We start from the raw sequence: 23,606 nt of genomic DNA, 5'->3' as shown, positions 1-23,606 counted from the left end.
AATAATGTGGTACACGCATCTCAGCAAGACAGGAGCAAACACTCCGATGAGGCTCATCTCCTCTCTTTACCAGTGATTCCGAACAAATCTTCATCTTCATCTTTTCCTATTTTAGCTTTCCCAAACATGGTGAAGGGTTGCTCTCCTTCTCTCAAGTACAAGACCTTTTGCTGCTGACAAACACTCAGTAGGAAAAGTTCGGTTTCAGAGCATGACAAAGTTAGAGATGGCTTCCTCCCGTACCAGAATTTCAGCCCTGCCTTTAATGCTGACTACCAGCTACCTTCCCAAAAGAAGTGACCCTTACTAATTAATCAACAGCAAGCAAGGGGCAGCTATATTTCCAACATGGCCAAGCCGTTCTGCAGCATTAACATCAGCTACTACCAAAGAACAATGAACTTAGGATGCACAAAATGCCAAGAACCTGAACAACATCCAATGGTTTGCATTTTGTAAATGATTTACACTTTGGACACATACAACATATAATTTGTCTTCTTTCTACAGTAATGCTAATGGTTTTGAAAACATTTTTCTATTAAGGCAGTCAAATATTTTTCTTCCTCCTCAAATCTGAAGGCAAACTATCTGAAGCTATCAGGAAAAGCAAACATTTGTGTGTCCCTCTGTGGACTCAGTTTATAATGCCATCTTTGTTCTTTGGGCTGCCAGCGTTTTTATGCCTTTTCAGAGTTATGCTCACAGGCTAGAAAGGTCAATTTCAAGCTAACAAAACAGTACTTTGTGAGATTTGAGCATGATCATTTTTCTCTTGAGTCTCCTAAATGGAAGGGGTGGGAGGACATGGGACAGGGGGAGATACTTTATACAGCTGATGCATCCGGAACAACTGCAGCTACATTCTGAATGCAACTAAACAAATACACAGCACGAGAGAGGAAAGAAAAATCTATTTGTTATATAACTGAACTTTGCATCAACATTCAGTAAGCAGCTACAAGGAGAAAAGCATAAAGGAGGAAGAAAAAGGACATCTGACAACTGTTAAACAAGCTCCTCAGGAGTCAGATCCTCCATGCTCAGCTCCTGTTCGGGTGTCATCGAGATACAGAAGTCACTACTCCAGTTACAGGGGGGTCCTAAGCCTTTTCTTTAGCTGTGTTGCTAAAAAAATTAAACTCACAGAATAGAAACAGAACTGATTTACATACTGGGTAAATGGCACCTTCCCCACCACCAAATAGCAGACGAATAGTGGGTGGGGGCTCTCTGTACTAACCTGCTCACCAAATCTTTTGATTAAGGTTGACTCCCAGATTCTGAACAACGCGTGTTAGCAATTCCACACAGCCCAAATGCTTTCTACAAAGCCTCAGAGATGGATTTGTCAAGATACCAATACTGTTTCCATTCCATCAGACTTAGCTTTGCCTAGTACATCATACATAACAACCACAAATTCATACATATGACTACAACTTTAGAAAAGAACTCAACACCACCATCTCTCTGAAGGACAGAAAACCAACCACGTGCTAGTCTGTCCTATCAGCCAAACTAGTTCCTATGACTGGCATTAAGTTTGGCACTGGCACATACATTTTCACTAAAAATAAATTAAAATGTCCCATCTTTGGATGGCAATACAGGAAAATGAAATTACAAAAACCATGAGGTACTTCAGACTCGCTCTACCAAGAAAAGTATTTCAAGCACAAAATGCATCTTCTAGGGAATGTAAGCCTGTGTACTTCAAAATAAACAACTGACTACATAAACACAACTCCTACTTGCTTCCTTATATTTCTTCTTGAGGAAACCCCACTGTAACAAGCACACTCTGCCTTCAGAGAGCACATCTCTGTAGAACAGCTTTTTGTTTGCTTTATTTAGAAAAGAAAAATAATGTAATCTTTTTCCTTTCTTTACACAACTTTTCAGTAAACTTAAACCCTGATCCTGTTATCCAGAGCACCATCAGTGGAAAGGCAAGAAGATAAAATCTGCTAGCTGATATCTCCTAAAATCTGAACTAACAGCATACACAGGCAGGTGTGAATATGCTGACACATATACACTGACACATAGAAGAGCCATCCACATGTTACCAGAGTTTCCCAGGAGTTGCTATCTATGTGTACTACCTACTGCAAGCTCTGTGCTCAACATCTTTTCCCTGCTTATACTCTTCCATCATGCATTTGAGCTTCCTCTCCCAGCCAAGAAAAGACAGTTTGGATCTGTCTTGATGTCACCCAGTGGGGTCTGCTCTTTTGGCTGTGTCTGCAATTAGCCAGAAGCATTTTACTTGCTCAGGATGGAACTCTTTCATGTTACTGACACAGCTAATGTACAAAGCTGTGGTCCAATCTGTGAGAAGTGTGGATTTGGGAAAAACAACTACAAGTAAATCGTCCAACTGAGCTGAAACTGCAAGATAACTAGGGAGAAGAGTAGAAATGCACACACAAAGAGACTTAGGCTGAGAACAGTATATGAGGTGGAGAAACAGGTACATCTCAGGCTCTCTTTTTTGTGTGAGGTAGGTGGGGAGGAGAGATGGCTACCAGCATAACTCTCCCTTGTATTTCAGCACAGTAATAAGCAAGCTGCCATGGATTTAAATAGATCCAGGCATAGCACCTTCTCTTCCCCTGTTAAAGAAGATCTGGGAAGGGCAGCAGGCTTTTGTTTTGTGTAGCCATATACTGGAAATTCAAGAACCAGACCTGCCTCAGCCAGGCTGAGATCAGCAATACAAGCTGTACAAAGCCCCTCTTCACCTTGCGCAGCACTTACAGCATTACAGATTTAGCTGCAAGTCCTACGGGATCATCTCTGCCCATGGCAGCCTGTGGAGAAAGCTCAGGCCAAGCCTTCCCTTGGGGTATGCACCTGACATTCCCGATGCCTGATACAAAAGATGAGTTAAAGAGGCAGTCTCCCCTGCTCTGGAAAAGTGTATTAGTATGGCTCACTGATCTTCCATTCACGACCTGGGGTTTGCTTAAAACCACAGCAACAGCTGGCAGCAAACACACCAGTCAAAGACTGACAGGAGAAGGATCCCTTAACGCACTCTCTGCTGACAGGCAAAATCCCCTCAGGCACTACAGCTCCAACACAGTGTCCTGAGACATGATGTGAAAGTGCTGGCAAGCTCTGTCAGCTCCCTGAAGCTCCAGTAAGCTGAAGGGTAACTTCATAATATATTTTCTTTGAGCACTACTGTGCTAAGAAGTTTTGTCCTGTAACTGTGGCAGGAATGTATCACCTGCTGTACTTTCTGGCTTTCTGGAATTCAGGTTACTTAAGTGTCATGTCTGTCAGTGACATCTGGCAGAAGAGAGCATGATCTAACACAGGGTATCCCCAAGTGCTACAGTTAAGCGTAAGGAATGCCTTAATTCAACATGACAGACAGCAGTAAAAGGGAAAAGAAATCAAGGTTACAGTGAAGTGACAAGGTAAGTCCCACTGGATTGAACACTCACATAGTGTGGAATATAAGAAAATAAGAAAAACAGGCATGTGAAAAAATGAAGAAGTTGAAGAAAAACTAGAAAAAAGACAAACAAACAAAAAACAAAACAAAAAAAAACCTGAAAGCAAACAATATATTTTGAAAGCATCTGCAGAGAAAATAAAAGCCTGGGCTGCAGACCCTCATCACTCACTACATGCCCAGCACAGAGCAAGAGGATGCTAATACTCCTCATGCCAACAGCATCAAAATGTGACTAAACTCAAGCATATACAGTGAGTACATGCACGGCTTAAACAATTCAATCAGCGCCCAGAAGAAAACCCATCATTTTGAACTTATAAGAAAATCTATTAGACGAATACCATAGGAGGCCACACAATGGCTTTTCTCACCACTTCCAAGAACAAAACAGTACACTGTACCTCAGGTTCTCTATGGGATGGACTGAACATAGGACAGTATCATTTATTCAAGAGTTTAACATAACATTCTGCAATTGCCACTTTGAGACTGGCAGAAACCTCATTTGTCACATTCAGGCTTAATTTTTGTGTTCTGTATCTGCATTCCTCCCAAGTGAACACATAATGACCTGGGGATAACAAAGGCAGCAGCACTTCTTTAATGCAGTCGCATTTTCTTTAATAAGTACTAATATTAAAGTACTAATATTATTTAGCATAATAAAATCATTTCTGCACCTACAGGCTAATAGAGTAACATCATATGTCACACGGCACTGCAAAATTAGTGCTATACCAAGCTTTGTGTTGTTCTATTACACTTGCCTTATTATTAAAGAAGCAACAAAAAGAAATGTTGCAAAACAGCTCCTCTGACAGTCAGCATTTTTCTTCTGTCTTTGATGCATTTCCCCACCACAGTTGTCACAGCAACGACACATACAGAAGCAAAGTCCCACAAGAGGCAGTAACAAAATAAATAGCAATCCCAAGGCTGCGGAGACTATAAAACCGATCTCATAGTAGATGGCCTGCAATTCAGACAAAAATAGTGGTAATAGCAGGTATCAAACAGTCACTGCAATCATACAGAGCAAATTAATAACAATTAAACTAAAGACTAAACCATCTACTACGTCTCTGAGGCTATGGGCCCGGTGTTTTTGTCAATAATCAACAACTTTTGTAACAAAAATATATGTAAAATTGCAGACACCAACAGCTAACAGTTATTTAATGAGAGCACTAGGAAGTAAGCTACAGGAATGCATTCTATGTGAGTAATATGTGCACGTGAAATGAATGCAAAGTGATGCAAATGAAGTAGATTAAAAATGAACATGTTAAAATTTTTGGACCACAAATCTAATGTTGCCCACATCTGTTTCCAAAAGACCTCCATAAATGTCAGCAACGCTGCCTGGATCAATGCTGCACTGGGTTGGGAGGGTATGTTGTTCTCCTTGTTAATCAGGTATGGAAAGATCCATGGGATCAGCCAAGGGATGTCCTTCCAGGATGATGGATTGCAATAGCAAAGTTTTCTGCAAACTCCAGATAAAAAAACTGCTTAGGGACTGAAAAATGTAATAGCGTGGATTTTAGGCTCCCTCAGGTAAATACAGTTATTGTGGTGCCAAACAGCAAAACATCAGCAGCTAACAGCATGCTTAGGAAGGAAGGAAGGAAGAAAGGAAGGAAAGGAAAGCCTGCAATGCAATACCCTACTGGCTTGGGGCACAGTGCCTGCGAGGCACTGCAAGCCTCCCAGGGACAGCTGCTGCAAACACAGGGCAGCATGGCCCAAACCAGGCCAGCCATGTGTCTGCCCAGCTGGGCAGCATGGGGTGGCCTGCCCCAGCTGTCCCTCCTGCCTAATAAATCTCTCTTCCCAGATTCTCTACAATTATCTCACTCATACTTTGAATCCTCCTCTGTTTTATAGATCTGCCAGCACAAGGTCAGCTTGGCAGCCCCAGATGAAACTGGGGCTGCATATTGTCCTGCAAAATAAGTTACAATTTCACACAAGCTATCTATCATGCTCTAGTTCCAGCTTCACTGACGCCCTTCCTCGCAATCCCTAATTACCAACTGATCCAAATACAGCAACCATCACCATTAGCAGAGTTGCAAATTTCTGACCTAATTACCAATTCTAGGATGAAATCTAGTTTTTGTGTTGTTTTTTTTCTCCTTTAATCGTCATTAGTATTAACAGCTGGTTTAAACCTGTTCTTCCTTCTGAAGAACACAATTTAGATACTAGGAAGAGGAATATGGGTATTTTTCTGAAAGACTACACAGGAACCCACAAAAACATTCCTGTTTTCTTTTTTAGTTAGTTGAACACATTAGAAATTATTCTACGATGTACATTTTAAAATAGGTTAGATGGAAAAAAAACTAATTAAAAATAAAACGTAAGAAATAGTTGTTTTAATAGGAGTAGTGCATATTGACATGGTTAGTTTCTTGTCAAAGCCGTACATCTACCAGATAAGACTTTACCTGGAGTGTCAGGACAACATTTTCGGGCTGTGGAAGTCAAAACAAATGGAGAGTGTGTGTAACAGGCAGCATGCACAAAAACAAATCGAGTAATGAATAATTAACCACAATCAAAACAATTAACACAGAAACAATAACAAAAAGCCACTGAAGTAAAATAATGCATAGAAGCACAACTATGTAATTACAGAGAATTACATACAATAAAATACACAGCAGGTAATGTCTGGTTTCCTTTGTAAGTAAAGGGAATCTAAGACCTGTCCAACACACATTTCCATTTTAGAGCAGTGCAAATCAGTGTAGCAAACATATGTTTCTTTTAATTCCCAACAATCTCAAGGCCAGAGATTGCGTCTCATCGTGGTTTAGTGACTCCTTCAAAAATTCCACCAGTTGTAACTGACCTGTGATATTCCTAACATTTTCTTTTCAATGCTAATTTTATTTTGGCATAAGTGCAGCATTTTCAGTAGCAGTTTTGGGAATGTAACAGATTACACAGAAAATGCACTTTCAACTAATTATGGAGAGATTATAAATTATGCAAAAGTAAAAAAGAAGGCATTCAAGAAGGAATGGGGAAGTGTATTTAACAGATTCTTAATTCATTTTTCATCTGTATTTCAAGAAAACACTAGAAGTGAAATACACAGTGGCAGGATTTCTGAAGAACTTAATTTTCCCCTTGTTTTCACAGTGAAAACAGACTTACTGTATTACCCTATTAATCTCCATATGACAAATTCACACCTGATAATGCTTTTCCTTTTCTTGTCAGCAGAAAAGAAAAGCTACAAAGGTAAAACAGCAGACCCTCAACCTGAAGTCTGCTGTGTGTGAATCAGGAATGTTTCCAAGTTGTAGTCAAGTTTCTTCTTCAGCATTACACACATTTTTGTGGAACTTTACTGTACAATATGCTTTGAAGAGTCACAGTCCTATTTGGTACCACTAACCTCCCTTATAAATATGGTACCATGTATGATTCTGAATGGTTTTAGCAAGCCATCTCCCAGCAGAACTAAGGCTGTCGCAGCAGCAGCAGTGATGAGCTGAGTCCCTGTGAGCACACAGCAACTGTGCTCAGCTGTCAGGTTATCCTGGCAGCTCAGAATCCCTGTCAGGGGATGATGAGGCATCTATGCAAGAGTCCAGCTGGGATCACAGGGACACAAAGTGCAGAACTGGGGAGGGCCTCTTGAGCCACTAACACATTCTACAAATAGCTTCAAAAAAAAAGGAGAGAGAGATGAAGGAATGGCAGCAGAAATTTAACAAGATAAATATCAGCAGCAGTCAGATTTCCTATTTCTTTCAATTCCCTGGTGAACTAGTGAGCCTTCCTTTAATGTGGGTTCACACATGGCCCACTTCTTCCCCTGCTTCTGTGATAACATCACCGTGTTCCCAAATAGGAGCCTTTCTTCTGGTGTTTCTTCTCCAGATATATGTATTTATCAGGAGTAATCCACTGTCCTCTGGAGACCCACGTGTTTCCCAGGCCATCCTAACAAACACTCCCTGAGCCCCATCATGTTCAAGTTCATTCCTTCTGGCTGAGCAACCAAACCCAAGGCAACGTTTCCAGTCTTCTACTTGCACCCTTCAGGGACATTCCCATTTCCCTGCTCCTGCTGGGAGCTCCTCCAGAGGCACATTCACAGCCCCACTTACCTCTTCATGGCTACATCTCTCTGATATTTCTGGCTTCTGCTAGTCTCTCCACTTGCCCTGATTTATTCTCACAATTGTTTCAAGGTTTGGGTTATATTCTGGTCGGAATTAGGTCCTAGAGATGGCCTACATCTTAAGCACACCTGATATTGTATCTGCCATCCTATAATCACACAGTATTTTACCAAAGGCTTTAACTACAGATTACAGCTATTAGTTTCAAATTTCTCTTGACTTAGTAATCACTATACCGAAGCTCATCCTACCACCTACGTTCTAACGCTTTATCCAAGGGCCCAGCCAACAAAGCCCACTTCACACTGCTCTCTAGGAGTGCCCGCACCATAGACAGGTGTTGCACTGCTAAGGCAAAGCCACACTAGATGAGCCCATAGGATTGGCAAGTGCTGCTTGATGCAGCAGGAGGACGATATCCAAGCACTCGAGTGTAATGCAGACTGTATCAAACACATGGAGTGATAAGCTTGCCGTCAGAAAGGCGTAGAAATACAAGGTTTTCCCACTGCAAATCCCAAGGTCATTCAGCTCATCCTCAATCAAGACAATAGATTAATGCCTGTATGCCAAGCTCCATGCTCATCTACCTGTTAGAACACCATAGTAAGCTCACATGGAACCACTTGTTCATTGCGTGGACCTGGTAATGACTCCTACTGCACAAGGAAGAAGGCCCAAGCAGCGACACTGCTTCAAAGATGGGGCACCGTCCTCAAGAACAGCCTGAAATCAGACCCAAGCTCCATTCTACTTTCTCTTGCTAACAGACATCCTAAGAATTTCAACTGCCACAGAAAAATCACAAACCTAGAGAGAAAATGGAGAGTATACTTAATGTGATTAGCACACTCTAAAAACTCTTTATCAGTAGACTATGGAAACTTAGTTTGACCAATGCACCAGAAGCAGTATATAAAATGAACTCTTTGAGGAAAACAGCTGAAACTAACATAACAACTGAGCAGTAATCGCACTTGCTATAAAGCATTTTTAAATAAAAGCAGTCTTTTCAATACAAAGGGACTTCAACTTCTGCATAATAAGGACTGCAATCACATTACAGATGGAATTTATAATGGAGGCTTAACTATGTGTTTTTTACACTGGCATATGAAATTTCTATGTGACATTTTTGACACATTTCAGTCTCAAATTTTATAAGAAACCATCAGTCTTGTTGCCCTCAAATTTCATTCCCATATCTTTTTGTTTTAGCTTTAAAATACTACTCACTATTTTAGAAATAAAACTGAATTTCAGAGTCACTGTTTTCATTATTTTATGCAGATACACACAATTTACCTTTTGATAATCACCCTGTGTATTTCCAAACTTCTGCTGTGCTAGTTTTCTGATGAGATCTGAAAATAAGAAAGAACATTCCAGAGTTTTAAACAAAATACATTATAAAAATGGAGGAAAGAGGATGGTATGAATTCTACTCCTAGGCAGGCAATATGCAATTAAGAATAGACATCTGCAGGATCAGCAAGCACATAAGACTTTACATAAACCTGTCTAGTACCAACATTTTTAATTGACTGTGTATTTTGTGAGATTGCAGGAAGATATATACATCGATTAAACCCCACTGAAATGCAGTGAAGATTTTTCTAAGGTCACCTTTCTGTAGCTTAGCAACATTATTAAAAGTTAAGCACAAACTTATCAATTACTTGGACAAAGTTCTGGGTGTCAGCTTTGCTTAATTTCTAAGATAAGCACACACATAGATACATATAAATACATACCCAAAATTACATAGATAATGTGCAAAACAAGCATGTTAATGACTTCTTGATTGGAGAGCAGAAGGAAGAAGACCCTTATCTTGCCCACTTTATTCCAGTTTCTATTCTTTCCTGGTTTTGGGACCAACAGACCTTACACAAGGGTATGCAACACAGCCAGAACAAATCCACATGGTACTGCACGTGCAACTCCATTTCACTCACTTCTACAAGATATCACCCAAAAAATGAAGTAGGAGTTTAACATCACCACCACTCAACATCAGAAATACAACTTTGCCACTCTTATTTGCTGCAGTAAACCCCAGCAGCTGAAGTAATGGATCTCCTTTTGCAGACATTAGCAGCCTGCCCTCACAAAGGTGTTACTATCCCTATGGGAACTATGCTGGAACCTAAGGCTGTTGGCCACTAGTGTGATGCCCTGCACCTGCAAGCTCTAGCTCTGCTCCCTGCCAGGCTGCACAAAAGAAGCCCTGCTTAGATGTCCAAGAAAAATGATGAACTGAGCTTCTGGTCTCTGAGGAAAAGGAAACACATTAGGAAGGAACACCCTGATCCCATGCTCATCCAGCACGAGGCTCAGTGTGCTCAAGGGCGCCGTGATCTCACTCTTCTCTAATTCTGCACAAGTTTATGAAAACAAATCCCCAAGCAGGCAGCTCCCCCCATCCTTGTCACCAGCACCCAACTGATCTGCAAGTTCAAGAGATCCTGAGAAGTCCCTCACAAAAATCAAACACAACTGCAGAGCAACAACTGCTGTTTTCAATGCGTCAAGGAAGGTTTTCCCTGCAAGGAAAATGTAGCCACCAAGACTGCAAATTAAAAAATTAAAGTAAAAAATCTGTTAATGTTAATATATCAGAGGAGTGTCAAGCAGTAAATCATTCACAGACGGGAAGTGTATTTTAAAATGCAGGAAGCGTGCTAGCAGTTGATGATAAAGGAATTCATACAACTCCCTTTTTGCATGACTACACAGAAGCTAGAAGATAAGGCTGAATCCCACAGTAACAGAGGTAAAACAAAAATATCAGTAAAATAAGCACCTAGGTGAAAGAAAGGAGCTACAATCCTAATAAACATGTTCAAGCATTGCTTGGCAGGGGTCAACCAATCTGTGCCAAGACACTCACAGCATCCCCAACGACCCCCTGAAAATTCCTCAGGGAGTTTCAGTAGCAAGGAAGTGCACAGCCAAGTGGGGCAGCACTGCACAAAGCCCAAAATGTAATGCACACTAGCTGTGTCAGACAATATTTTCTTCAGCAGCAAATGCAGAACGTCTTTCCTCTTGTTTAAATCTATATCCCTCCCAAAGAGGTAATTTTAAGAAAGATTTGGTGCATGAAGCATCCAAAGCAATGAATTTTCTCTTGATCTCACAAGCAGAAGGGCTACAGTAATCTTTTCATTTACGTATTTATTTACCCATTTAGCATTGTGTAACAATACGCTGCAGAATAGACACTGAAGATGGGTGTTAAGGTCCCTTTCAGCCTAAGCCATTCTATGACCCCTGGAAATCTTCCAGTCAAACCCCTGGCTCAGACCATGGGTAGCTACATCATGGTTCTCAGGGCGCAGTCCTGAACTTCATTATCTCTAAGCAGAATACCTAATATTAAAAAATAAAATAAAAAAACCCCAAACTCCCCTGACTACCTGTGATACACCTAAATTGCTCAGAACTTTTCTGATTCACAGTTGTTATTTACATCCTTTCCATAATTTATATCTTGCAGGTCAAAAGCAGTACCTGAATCCACTATAACAAACTGGTACAGAAAACAAGATATTTGGTGTTTAGTTTCATCAGAATCTAAAGCTCCTTTAAGTTTATAGTAAACAAGAAACACCTGAAAATCAGTACAAAAAAGTTCCCATATTAATTGTATAAATTAGATACTAAATAGTAAGTGAAATATGGGTTTTATGCCATACACAGTACAATGACTGCTATTACACAGCCTGCTTTTTTCCTTAATTTTCAGAATGGGAGCTTTCCCTGCTGAATAAGGATTTACTACTTATATTACTTGGTAAAGATTTTTTTAGAAGCTTCAGCATGTTCTTCTCAACAGGCAATGCACAGTGATTGATCATTCTTTGCAATGAATTTACTATTTCAATAACCTTCAATATCAAGTGTTAGATATTTTATAAGTTAATTCATTTGGAGAAAAGGAGTCTCAGGGGAGAACTTATTGCCCTCTACAACAACCTGGAAGGAGGTTGTGGTGAGGTGGGAGTTGGCCTTTTCTCCCAGGTAACAATGATAGGATGAGAGGTAATGGCCTTAAATTGTACCAGGGGAGGTTCAGGTTAGGTATTGGGAAAAAACTCTTCACAGAAAGAGTGATGAGGCATTGGCACAGGCTGCCCAGGGAGGTGATGGAGTCACTGTCCCTGGAGGTGTTCAAGAAACGTGTAGGTGTGGCACTGAGGGACACTGGGGTTGTGGTTGCACTAGGTGATCTTAGTGGTCTTTTCCAGCCTTAATGATTCTGTGACTTTCAAATGATACGTGGAAGCTACGTATATTCCCATAAGAATTAATATTGGCCAAATCCAAATGTAAAATTACCTTCAGTTACTCGCCCACACATCAGTAGGCACAAACATGCCTCAGTGGTTTTGCAGGAACTCAAGTTTTATGCACATTACTAGTAATCATGTTTAATACAACAGCACTCAGAGGTTAAACAGGAGAGCATCCAGTGCTCCCATGTATACTGTGTTTTCACACACACTGCTCATTACTGCACAGTAAAGAAACGCCTCAGTCTACATTTAATTCCTAACCCCTGTGATTTAGATTTGCTTTTATGAAGAGCCATTCTTTCCCAGCTAGGACATCTCAAATCTAGCGCTGAAATGCATTTTTATTTTAAATTGAACTGACAACTCCACCTGATACTATTCTGCATGATGTGTAGAGTACCTCAGAACCAATCAGATAATTTTCGAGTCTGGTTCCCACCTTGAACACAGAAGTGCTAGGCAGGTGTGGAAAGGAGTGGTGCCCTCTATTTTCAAATTAAGTAGATTACTTTTGAAATCTTGGCTTGACCAGCTGCACACATTGTTTCACAGGACCTGTAATCCAAGGCTTTAGCACAGAACACATTTCCTCACTGGGGTTAAAGAGATTTACCTTGTGAGGCTCGTTTACATAGCTCATTACATTACTGCTCTGCACTGTCCCCTTCCTGCTCTCATCACTCATGCAACATGCCATCTGCCCTGGCAAATCTAACTAGCCAGATGAACTGTTCATTTACCAGTGCAATTTGTGATGAAATATTAAGCACCTTTGAGAAGCTCCACTCAATGAAACAATTACCATCTTCTGCATAATTTGAGCGTCATGCACATCCAGCCAATAACACCGTACTGTTCAGACAAGAAAATAAGGTTATAACTAGGCTTTCCTCTTGGAATTACTCTACAGAAAGGGAGAGAAAAAATCATGCAGATTTAAAAATAAACAGTCTGGCTGTAAATCCCAACATAAATTTGTTATAAATGCTTCTTCCATGAAAGCTTTTCAAATCTAGGTGACAGGAAAACAGTTGGAATAAAACCTTTGGGAATGCTATGCTTGACGTTCGCTTAAACAATTCCGTTGAGCCAGTTCAGTTATAGTGCAATTCCAGCACTAATCAAATTATGCCAGAAATTCATTTATCCTTTTATGCATAATGTAACATACTAAGTTACTGTTCTGAAAAAAACTTCACGCTAACCAATAAGTACCGTGACTGAAGCATTCAACTTGCACTGAATGGGGATCTTCAGAACAACAGGAGAGAATTATATTGATAATATACATGACAATAAGCGCTTTCACACCATCTCGTATCACAGAATTTCCCCCCTTTCCCCTTCATCTATAACAGACAGCGTCAATGGACTATGTATACACTGCTCAGTTCAGTGTTTTTCTGAATATGGATCAGTTTGACCCCATTTAGTGTCATAAATAAACAGCAACAATTAGTGTGAAGAATTAAAATAGCTTCAAGATTGGTTTTTTTCCTCTCTAATTATGACTCAGACTATAAACTAACTCTTGCAAGTCCAAGAAAACCATAAAACGTTTCAGATTTATTAGCAGAGAAAAAAAATCTTTTGGGTGCTCTATAGCGAGTTCAGTTTATTGGCATTTTAGAATACTTGCTTTGACCTGAGTGGAACTTTCATTGCTTCCTCAAAGTTAGAAAGCCTTTTGCCTTTGACTTTAGTTATAGTCAGATTCAGCTTCCTTTGAAGAAGTCTCCTCCAGTATGTAACCTAGGGTGCTTCCCTTTACTGCTGTTTAACTACCTTGTGGATCCACACACTTGCTCTATCCCTAATCCCAGGTCTACTCTGCACTGCAGGAGCCTCACCTCAAGCACTAAGTGCAGTTTTGGGTACCACAAGAAGGGAAGACCTACAGAGTGCTCAATGTAGGGCTACGAAAATGAGGAAGGGTCTAGAGGGCAGGATGCATCAGAAGCATGTGAAGTCCCTTGATCTGTTCAGCCCAGAACAGAGGAGACTAAGGGGAGCAACATTGACATTCCCTCAGTTCTAAAGCCCTCATACAAGACAACCTGCTAACCCTAGAGATAGCAAAAGGAAATTTCCTGCCCAATCATGTTGCACATTAAAGAAATAAAGTGCAAAATACCGTAATCATAGAAAAACAAACAAAAAGGGAACCTTGCCATTGCACGTGCTTGCTAACATGTAAAATGATGCCCTATGACCTGATATTCTATGGTAGATGGTTGAATGGAGGTTAAAACCAGCAAATACAAACTAAATTGCCTAATTACTTCTCATCATATCTGCAATGTCAGCCTGCCTTGTTACCTTCTCCATTCAATATGGTGTTTCCTCCAAACAACATGATCATCTCCCATTCATATTCTCTGGCTGCATTCTTCAATTACATGATCAAAAGCAAGATACATATGCTATATTCCCAGCTTATCCTAGACTAGTCTGTTTCTGTCTCCAGCTAAGACAAAAAGCAAATACATAATGAATGCATTTTACATCTTGTTAGACTTGGAAAGCACACACTGCTTTATTTGCAGGTGAAAAGACAAGCTACTAGACCACCTAGAAAAGAGCATTAACTTATAGTGGATGAGGTGCAAGGTGATGTGAGAGGGTTCAGGCAGTAGTATCCTACAGGCAAAGGGATGCATGAGTAGCCATGAACAGGAGTAGACTACGCTGAGTGAATTTTAATCAGCACAGGTAGGAGCAGGTGCGCTGCAATTGCTGAAGATGCAGAACTGTAGTGCAGCAAGAGCTGCTGAATGTGCATGCTGCAATAACCAGGATCTGAAATATCAGATTCCCTTTACAACCTTGACAGAAAATAACATAGATTTACAGAAGAAACTACACAGCAGTGGATTACATTAGCAACAGACTATGAATTCCATTTAAGCACAGAAAAAAAGTTCCCTAACCTCCCCAAAACACTGATGAAACTACAGAAGTTTTATTAGTCAGTTGTTATTAGTCAGGAAGACCAAACATATAAATGCAGTCTTCCATAAAATATCCTCACACCTTACAGCTGCCACAGACTGAGTATATTCCTGTAGTTACACACTTTCATTTCTGGGCACATTCTGCTTGTACTCAATGTACAGAGTAAAAGACTTCAAAGACTTGTCTTTAAAGACAAAAAATAGCCTATGTGCTATGTACTATAGCTACTATACTGTCTGTTATAGTGCAGCCACAATGAAAAATTTCTCCTTTGAAAATAACCTCCGCAGAGACTTTCTAGCTGTTCTTTGCTCCAAAGAAAGTTCTGTTCTTGTTGAAATGTTGAAGAGAGAAGTCTTCAGAAAAATCTTTGGAGTTCACAATACATTTGCATATATCATGAAGAAGACACCAAGACAAGTAAAAAGCTTTGAAGAAGGATCCACACAGAAACTCCATCACCTCATATGCTGAAGACAATGAAACTTCCGCAACGCATTGCTTGTGCCACAGCAGCTACTTTTTGGGCATCTATTTTGTTTGTAGTAGCTACCTAAAGTTCTCTCCAGGCCACCATCTGGTAAGGATTTACAGCAGATTACAAGCAAAGATTTAACTTGGTACACTGTGCATGCTTGTCTGTTTGAGCACACTGCAGGGAATTAATTGTTCACAGGTTGTGTAACATACTGGACTTTATTAGAATTGTACATATTTCCATTGTATGAACAATAGCATTTTTCCTGCTCTTCACTTCTGTCCTCAGAAGCTCTCATAATCTGAGAAAAGCACAGAAAATCCTATCTCTATATTGCTATAGTGAATCACTAAAAATAAGAAAGCACATGATTGGTATGGGAGTCCTGCTGGTACCACTTTTTAATTACCTCAAGAAGTGGCTTTCTGGCAGCTTTATTGTGGTTTCTCAGAATTCCTTCCCTATATTTTTTCATTTCTGACCTTCTTGCAAAGGTCAAAATCTTCCACATTTTCTTACTGTGGCACATACATTGGATCAAAATCCTATCCAGACCATCCTTCACTCAAAAATCAAAGACAAAGGAAAGGCTGCTACACTGAAGGAAGGTGAAGGAATGCCTCACCTTTCTGTTTGTTCTGTACGGCAGCTTTCAGCTGAGCTACACATCCCAAACAGTACTTACTATCAGTAAAAATATTCACCACCATAACAGTTTTTTTACACTTCACAAAAACAAAATAATTGGTGCATTTTTGGAGAACATAAAGCTCTCGACTACGTTAAAATGCAATATGGGTAATAATTTACTCTTTTCAGACAAGCAGAAAATATATCTGCACAGTGCAGTCTGGTAAGCTTACACTGAGATGTATATACTGATAAATTCAAACTACGCTATCTGTGGCAGCTGACTTCCCTTCTAACTCACTTCATTTTGTTCTCTTTTCCCAGGAAAGCAGTGATAGAATGAGAAGTAATGGCCTAACACAGCACCAAGTGAGTTTTAGGATGGATATTAGGAAAAAATTATTATTTTAGAGTGGTGATGCATTGGCACAGGCTGCCCAGGGAGGTGGTGGAGTCATCATCCCTGGACGTGTTCAAGAAATGTGGAGACGCAGCACTGAGCGATGTAGATCAGTGGTATGGTGGCAAGGGGTTGACAGTTTGACTAGATGATCTTAGTGGTGTTTTCCAATTTAACAGTTCTGTGATTCTATTATTTGCCTTTAAAAGACTTTCACTCTCTCTCTCTCTCCACAAACATTTCATGAACTAGAAGTTACAAGAGAAAATGAGGTCCAATAATACATAGAGAGATAAGCACGTAAAAATAAAATGGAGGGGAAGAAGAGAAACCAGAATCGGTCCCACCAAGCCAAGAAGAACAGGGAGTTCTGTTGGCAGCCTAAAAATCCACTTGTGATACACAACCAGAGAAAGCAACTGACCCAAAATCTATTCCAACACACTTCTCACCATACAAGACACTCAATGTTTCAGATGTCCTGATTACAATTTTGCTACCAGAGAGAGGGATACAAACTACCACTATATTCATTAGTATGTTCCAAGACTGTGATTGTGCACTGGTATTTGAAAGGCAAAACACAGACAAACTGATGCTTAAACCTACTTTTCTCTTTCTCATGAAATACTATGTGGAATAGCCAATCCTTTAGAGACACCACGTAAAATGAATGCACACAGAATTTCGGGAGTTTAATTCAGCATTTCGGTGTAATTGCTGGTACATGGACACTATGCCACATCCAAAATAACTTATGTTACTCACACACTACACAAAGGAGCAATAATCAGCCAAATACTTACATTTTTAGGAGATGGTTTAATAAAATAGTCAATTTTTTTTTAAATCCAGAACATTAATCAAGGCCACCCACTAAGATAATCCTGTCCTGTACTTCTCACTCATCCCGTCCTTGCAACCAGAACCCCTGGGTTTGATGCACTCAGGTCTCAGCCCAATGCATGGATGCAGGGAACACCGCTGATCAGCTCTTTGGTCGTACATCATGTCTCCCATAAATGTTGCATGGTCAGGATAGTTTCAATCCCTGCTCTGATATTTCCCCAGACTGCAACAGCTTTCCCAAGTCAGCTCTCACAGAAAACATCCAAACCACACACCAGCCACTGTTCCCAACAGACAGAACATAGCTGTCTCATCTGGAAGCTGGCTTTTTGCCTTAATGTTATCGAGGTTGCAATGCTGGATTGTCATTTTTCAATTGCTGCTGAAGTGTGTTTTTCTCCTAGGCACAGCCAGCAGGCAATGTTAAACCAGATCACAATGAGCATTCAGGATACTGCAGAGAGAAGATTCCAGATACGTGTACAGCGGTAGATTTTCAGATTATCATATATGCCACACTGGTTACAACTATATGTATATATTTTGCATAATGCCTGTCTCCATAAGGGACTCCTTGTTTACATAATCCTAATGAAACAGGCAGGATGACATTAGAGAAGTGTAACCTTCTTTTTTTTTCCCCTCCTATGGTGGCTTCCAGTAGATAATCTGTATAAACCTCCCTCACCCAAAAGCTCTGTCAATCCACAAAAAATCATTTTGACGAGCAATTTGCTGGATAGTCTATAGTTTGGAATAGTTTTTGAAAAAAAAAAAAAATAAAAAAAATTATGCTTCTGGTGCCTATTACAAGTAGCAGACCTCAAGTCTTTGTCAGAAACTATTTCTGTGTTCCTTGTTTACATATGTATGCTATCAAGCAGAGCACCTCTTAGCTTCCCAGCATGAAACGAGCAATGATCTTTTAAACACTATTTCCTTAAGTGCATGTGAGTGGGCAGAGAAAAGAAGATGCTAATTTATCCTGTTATCTTCCTGCTGCTCAATATTTCACAGTATTTCTAATCTTAGACACAAGGAATTTCTTTCAGCATATACCCCATACGATCACACAAGGAAGCTCTGTAATTTCCCCCTCTTATTCCAGTTCTACCCACATCATACCAGCACTATTTACTATACATAACACCTATCAATGAAATCTGCCATTTTCATTTCAACTCTCTCCAGCTATTACCTGAAATTCATGTCACAGCTGAGGCCACAGTACTGAAAAAAACCAAACCACACTATACAGTTGCAGTGAAGGCAGTGACTCCACAGCTCAATGAAATGGTCATTTCACAACACAGCTTGGCCAATCTAACAGCTGCCTCACTAAGAGGCAGGTCTTACTCTCAGAGAACCCTCCCTTCCTCTCAGTTCCTGCACCAGCAATTGCATCTGTGCTCCCAAACCAACTCCAGGAGGCAAGCAATAAGAAAGAAATCAACCCACATGCCACAAGGAGTAGGTGTTAAAAACTAGCACAAAAAGGCAGTATATCACATCAGTGCATCTCCATTCCTGAACTGATACTGAGACTTCACACAATTGGAAAAGGATATTTCAGTATAAGCTTTTATAGAAGTTCGTAATTGCTTTGGAAAACTGAGTGCTTCCTTATGTTGCTGAACTGCAGCACCTGAATCGAAGTCAGAAGCAGTGTGCACGCAGTTCCTTCTCATCCAACACACCTAATGTATTAAAAAAAAAACAAAAAAAACAAAAAAAAAAAAACACACATATCACACAATATCTGTATTTTGCTGGATACACAATGGTATCCAGAAAAGAAGGAACACTTTTCCATTGCAGCTGTACTAGCTAGGGATACTCTGCTTATATTCACCTAAAAATTATGTGATTTTTTAAATGTTAACGTAAAAAACATTACAACTGCTGAATACGCTCATGTGACACAATTTCAGGAACAGATGACACAAAACAAACTTGCTAAACTCCATGACTTGCAGCAGCTTTGAAAGATGCTGAAACTGCTCAAAATACGAGACTCTGCAAACAGAACTGAGAGGTGCAATTCAGGTCTACGAAACTGCTTACTGTTCTTTCCAATAAGGAATGTACATTCACCTCTCCACACCATACTCTGCCTAGCAAGGTCCTGCATTTACATTTGCATTAAAGTTTCATTTCTGCTTCAGCAGAAATGGTGCAATCCAGAAGTAGAAGCATTTACAAAGCAGCTGTAATTAAAAGTATGCAGCATAACTGTCTAGCAATATGCTCAGGCACAGCACAACAAGGTGAACGTGCCTTAAATTTCTGTCTTATTTTATCTAAAAAGAAAAGGAACTTCAGCTTGGTTCTTTCGTGAACTCCCTGCATATTAGTTACAAGACACAAGCTGTGAAACTGAAGATTTGTTGTGCAGATCCCGCTGGCAAGTGGAATTTCAGATTAAAATCGTCTTACTGCAACTAACATGTAGTTTCCATGGGAACAAAGCCACGCTAAGACGGCCACACAGCCAGGGCTCACACTGACCATGCCCTTTCTACACTAAGCTCATATCTGCAGGTCCCCAGCACAACAGGTGATGAACACCATGTCACACATGCAAACTGACTTAACTTTATTAACATGCCAAGCTTCAGTTTGCAACAAATTCTAAGCAAAACAAAAACCTGCAACTTGTTTTGGTAGATGTCACTTAGCACTTAATTGAGTGCTGGAAGCAACCTATAACTTTTGTTATCATCTGTTCATTGTAAACTAATAAGATGTTAACAGCAAGGAATAACAAACCTACAGTCTCAACAGCAGCAGCAGCACTATCCTGTTCATGTTAGAAACAGACAAATCAAGGCACTGCATGACTGAAGAGACCAACTGAGCATCATGCAGCAAGCCAGTGACCAAGCAGATTCTTCCACCCCAGTATGTCATTAACTCCTCACAGGGGTCCAGAGCGAATCACTCCCATTGCAGAAGTACATTATCTAGTAAAGTCAAAAGTATTTGACAGATGACGCTGGAAGCAGGATCTGTTCACACTCGCTGAAGCACTGCAATCAGATATCCAATCAGTACAGCACTCTCATTAAAGACTCAGCAATTTAAGCAAACCTAAAGGGAAGCAGTTCCTTGCTCAGGTTCTGTCAGTGTGCTTTACTCAACAACTGCATTTAATCCCATTAATAACTTACCTATTAAATCTGAACTTAGATTCAGCTGCGTGCCCACAAACCTTATGGCATGAGCAACATACTTAGTATGAAGCTATGCAAACAGTTTCTCAGCTTTAACTAAAAAGGAAGTAAAAACAAAACCAAAAACAAACTTATAGAATACCTCATGGCTGATTTTCTTTTTAAATAATCACTTTCAGTTTTAAAGTAACTAATAAGAACATTTAAATAAATTTGCATGCAATTGAAAAATTTAAGAACAACCTTTCCCAAGGACTTCATCTTTTGCTTTATCACAAGCTAGGAAGCTCATGCTAGCTTCCTTCCTAAAGGCTTTATCGGGACTCAAGGTGTACAGAACTGCAACATCAGAGCACTACTGGAAGCACACAAATGACTTGCAAAGGCAGGAATATCTATCTACATGCAGTTAGGCAATCCTGTCACTTTTCATTTTTTTTTTTTTTCCTTCTTTTTCCTCCCAGCTAAGCATAACTGTAGATTGGAAAAGCAAACATTAAGTACTTCCAAGTACTAGGGGGGAAAAAAAAAAAAAATAAGGTTTCTAAGATCAAAGTTATAAGTTGATACAGAGCTCTGCCTGTGAGCCACATTTCTAACCTATGTTGTGGTTATGTGCACTACTCTAGGGCATCAGCCTGGAACAAACTCTTCTGGAGCTCCAGACCAACAGCAGTGATGATGTTTTGAGTCAGACACACTGAAACAGCTTTCTGTGCATACTTGTGATTAATGTTTATTTTCATATCTGAATCAGAATTAATCCTATTTCAAGTTGGCAGTTTAAAAAAAAACAAAAAACAAAAAACAGCATTTCAAATATTTAACTACACTATTAATACACTGAATGTGAAAATAGAACAGCATATGGCAAAAGAGATTAAGAGGATTAACCAATTAAATGGTATGACTCAAACTGACATGATCCGTCAAATCTGTGTTTTGCAGTGAGGTACGTGGGGGCATAGGAAAAGCACTTCACCTAAAGAAAGCACCGAAAGCCAAACTTCTGAGAACATCTGGTTTGGCTGGAAACATCTGTTGTGAGGGAATGAGATGAGTGACACGTGCAAAACTTACGAGGTAAGCAAAAGTGATTTACTATTAGATGGTTCCTTTCTCTTTAATGCTGTATTTCACAACAATCCACACACTTAAGGTTAGAACTTAACACAAACAACTCCATGTGACTTGACAGCAAACACTATACTCAATAATCATTTGTACGTGAAATTTAATATTATGTGACCAAAACATACAAGGCTATAGACCATATTCCTGTTACTACAAAGGCACAGTAAACATCTCACTGAACTCAAGTTTCCATAATCAAAAGAGTAAAATATTCAAGCGAGCCTCTGGACAGAACAAAGGCCTTTTTCTGAGAGCTGAATGCAGACAACTCAGCATATCACATCTCATGAGAGTAAAATAGTTCATCTGCACATTTCATGGCAGGAAAGAGGCCACAAAAGCAGAGGCATCTGGAAAGCGTTCCTTCAAAAGGTGACATTCCTGCCAGCTTCATGCAATGGCCCTCAGTACACCTGGAGTAAAGCCTGCTGGGAAGACAGATAATGCAGGGAATAGGTCAGACCTTTGCTCCCCAGGTTAACCTCAAGATCTCCAGGCACTTGTCTGAACACAATTAATTCATTTGACTTCATTCTTCTACAGCTATTGAAGAAATGGCAAAAAATACAAGCAAATAATCATTGGTATGTATTTTACAGGCATGTAACCAAAGAATTTAAGATGTTACATTAGTAAAGGATTTAACATAATTGAAATATATACTACAAAATAATATAATCTTCTTTTATACATAGCCACAGCTAAAATGCCAAAATTAATCAGTAGCAAACCAAAGCTGTTCTTAGGTCATTAAAACTTCACCTTGGCATTATTTAAAATATTAAGATTATACAAACATTAGCATTTTCTTCGGACAGCTAAATGAAACAAAAAGCACACTGAAAAGTTCCACTGATACAACTACAAACCCCACAAACACACAGATTCCAAAAGCACATTTCAAGCAATGTAGTCTCATTAAGCACACACTTTTCTCATGTCTCCGCTTCTCCTTTAGAAGAACTCAGTAGAAAAGGAATGGAAAAGAAAGAGATGCAGTTTCATTCTTAACTCTGGATCACAAAGGAACACAAAGTTGCACGCTTGCATAATGGAAATGGATTTATGAGAGTTGACTGGATGAAGATACGGAAACAAAAGGAGTTTATTTCTAGTTGCTACGTTTCTATGATCCTTCTGAGAGTACACCCCATAAAGCTGTATTTTAAGAAGAACGTTTATCACAATATGCAAATCTTAATGAGCTGTCTTTCATGGATTTAATATTAAATACAAAGCAAATCATGCTTTACTCCTGCAAATTATGCTTTACTCCTAACCCCACATTTCTGAGTGCACATAAGAAAAAACAGCCTCGAGTGTATCAATGACAGCTTTGAGATATCTAAGAAGTGCTGTGAAATTTCATTAACATTTCATTTTTCATTAATAACACCCAACTATGCAGAACAGAACAATGTTATCTGACATGATACTGTGCACATTCCCAGGCCACACTGCATGCTACTAATAAAGCCCCCACTAGCATTTACTTCCAAATTACTGTCTTGGTATCTACAATAATGTGAACGAATCAGTAACAAATCTTAAAGTGAAAAACAAAAACAATTTTGTTTGCTTACCTTGAGGAAAAGGATTGGGCTGCACTAGATACAGGAAGGCATGGACTACTTTAAACAAAATTCCTATTGGCCCAGGTTCATGGTATGCACCTGTATCATATGTCTTGGCGGGTACAAATCCAAAATCCAAAGTCCCAGGAGGCGGCTTGTATATAGGCTGAACCTCTGAAATAGTACCTCCACAAAACAACAGCAGCAGCAGACAGAGTTCCACAGCCATGGCTAGCAGTATTCATAAAATTTGAGGTAGAGGTAGTTGTCCCACCAACTCCAGAAATCTTCAATACGTTCACTTAGGAGCTAGATTTCTCAACAGCAAAGCACTGGTGCCCTCAGACCTTTATTCCTTAACGTCCGTCTTCTTGTTCTGGAGTGGTACAGGAGCCGCTCATGGAAGTGACTCAGCGCACCATCTCTAGTAAAAGAAAGAAAGAAAGAAAAAACTCTGAGCTCGTTAAGGTATTGGCATGCAAGCAGAAATTGCGA

The 23,606-nt window shown here is 39.8% G+C and overlaps 1 protein-coding gene across 1 annotated transcript in view; it reads right to left on the bottom strand.

The window, feature by feature from the left end:
- Window positions 1–23,340, bottom strand: part of PROM1 (prominin 1) — a gene marked incomplete at both ends in the record, with an annotated part of 48,109 nt that extends 24,769 nt beyond the window's left edge. Inside the window, 4 exons of the mRNA XM_079534394.1 lie at window positions 4,234–4,445; window positions 5,926–5,952; window positions 8,923–8,981; window positions 23,121–23,340. Of these exons, the coding sequence (XP_079390520.1) occupies window positions 4,234–4,445; window positions 5,926–5,952; window positions 8,923–8,981; window positions 23,121–23,340 (518 nt within the window). The remainder of the gene's footprint in view (window positions 1–4,233; window positions 4,446–5,925; window positions 5,953–8,922; window positions 8,982–23,120) is intronic.
- Window positions 23,341–23,606: the final 266 nt, after the last annotated feature.

The sequence above is a fragment of the Tetrao urogallus genome (assembly GCF_951394365.1).
Source record: "Tetrao urogallus genome assembly, chromosome: 4".
Classification (NCBI taxonomy): domain Eukaryota; kingdom Metazoa; phylum Chordata; class Aves; order Galliformes; family Phasianidae; genus Tetrao; species Tetrao urogallus.
The sequence above is the reverse complement of the archived record's forward strand: the minus strand, read 5'-3'. Positions and strand labels throughout refer to the sequence as shown.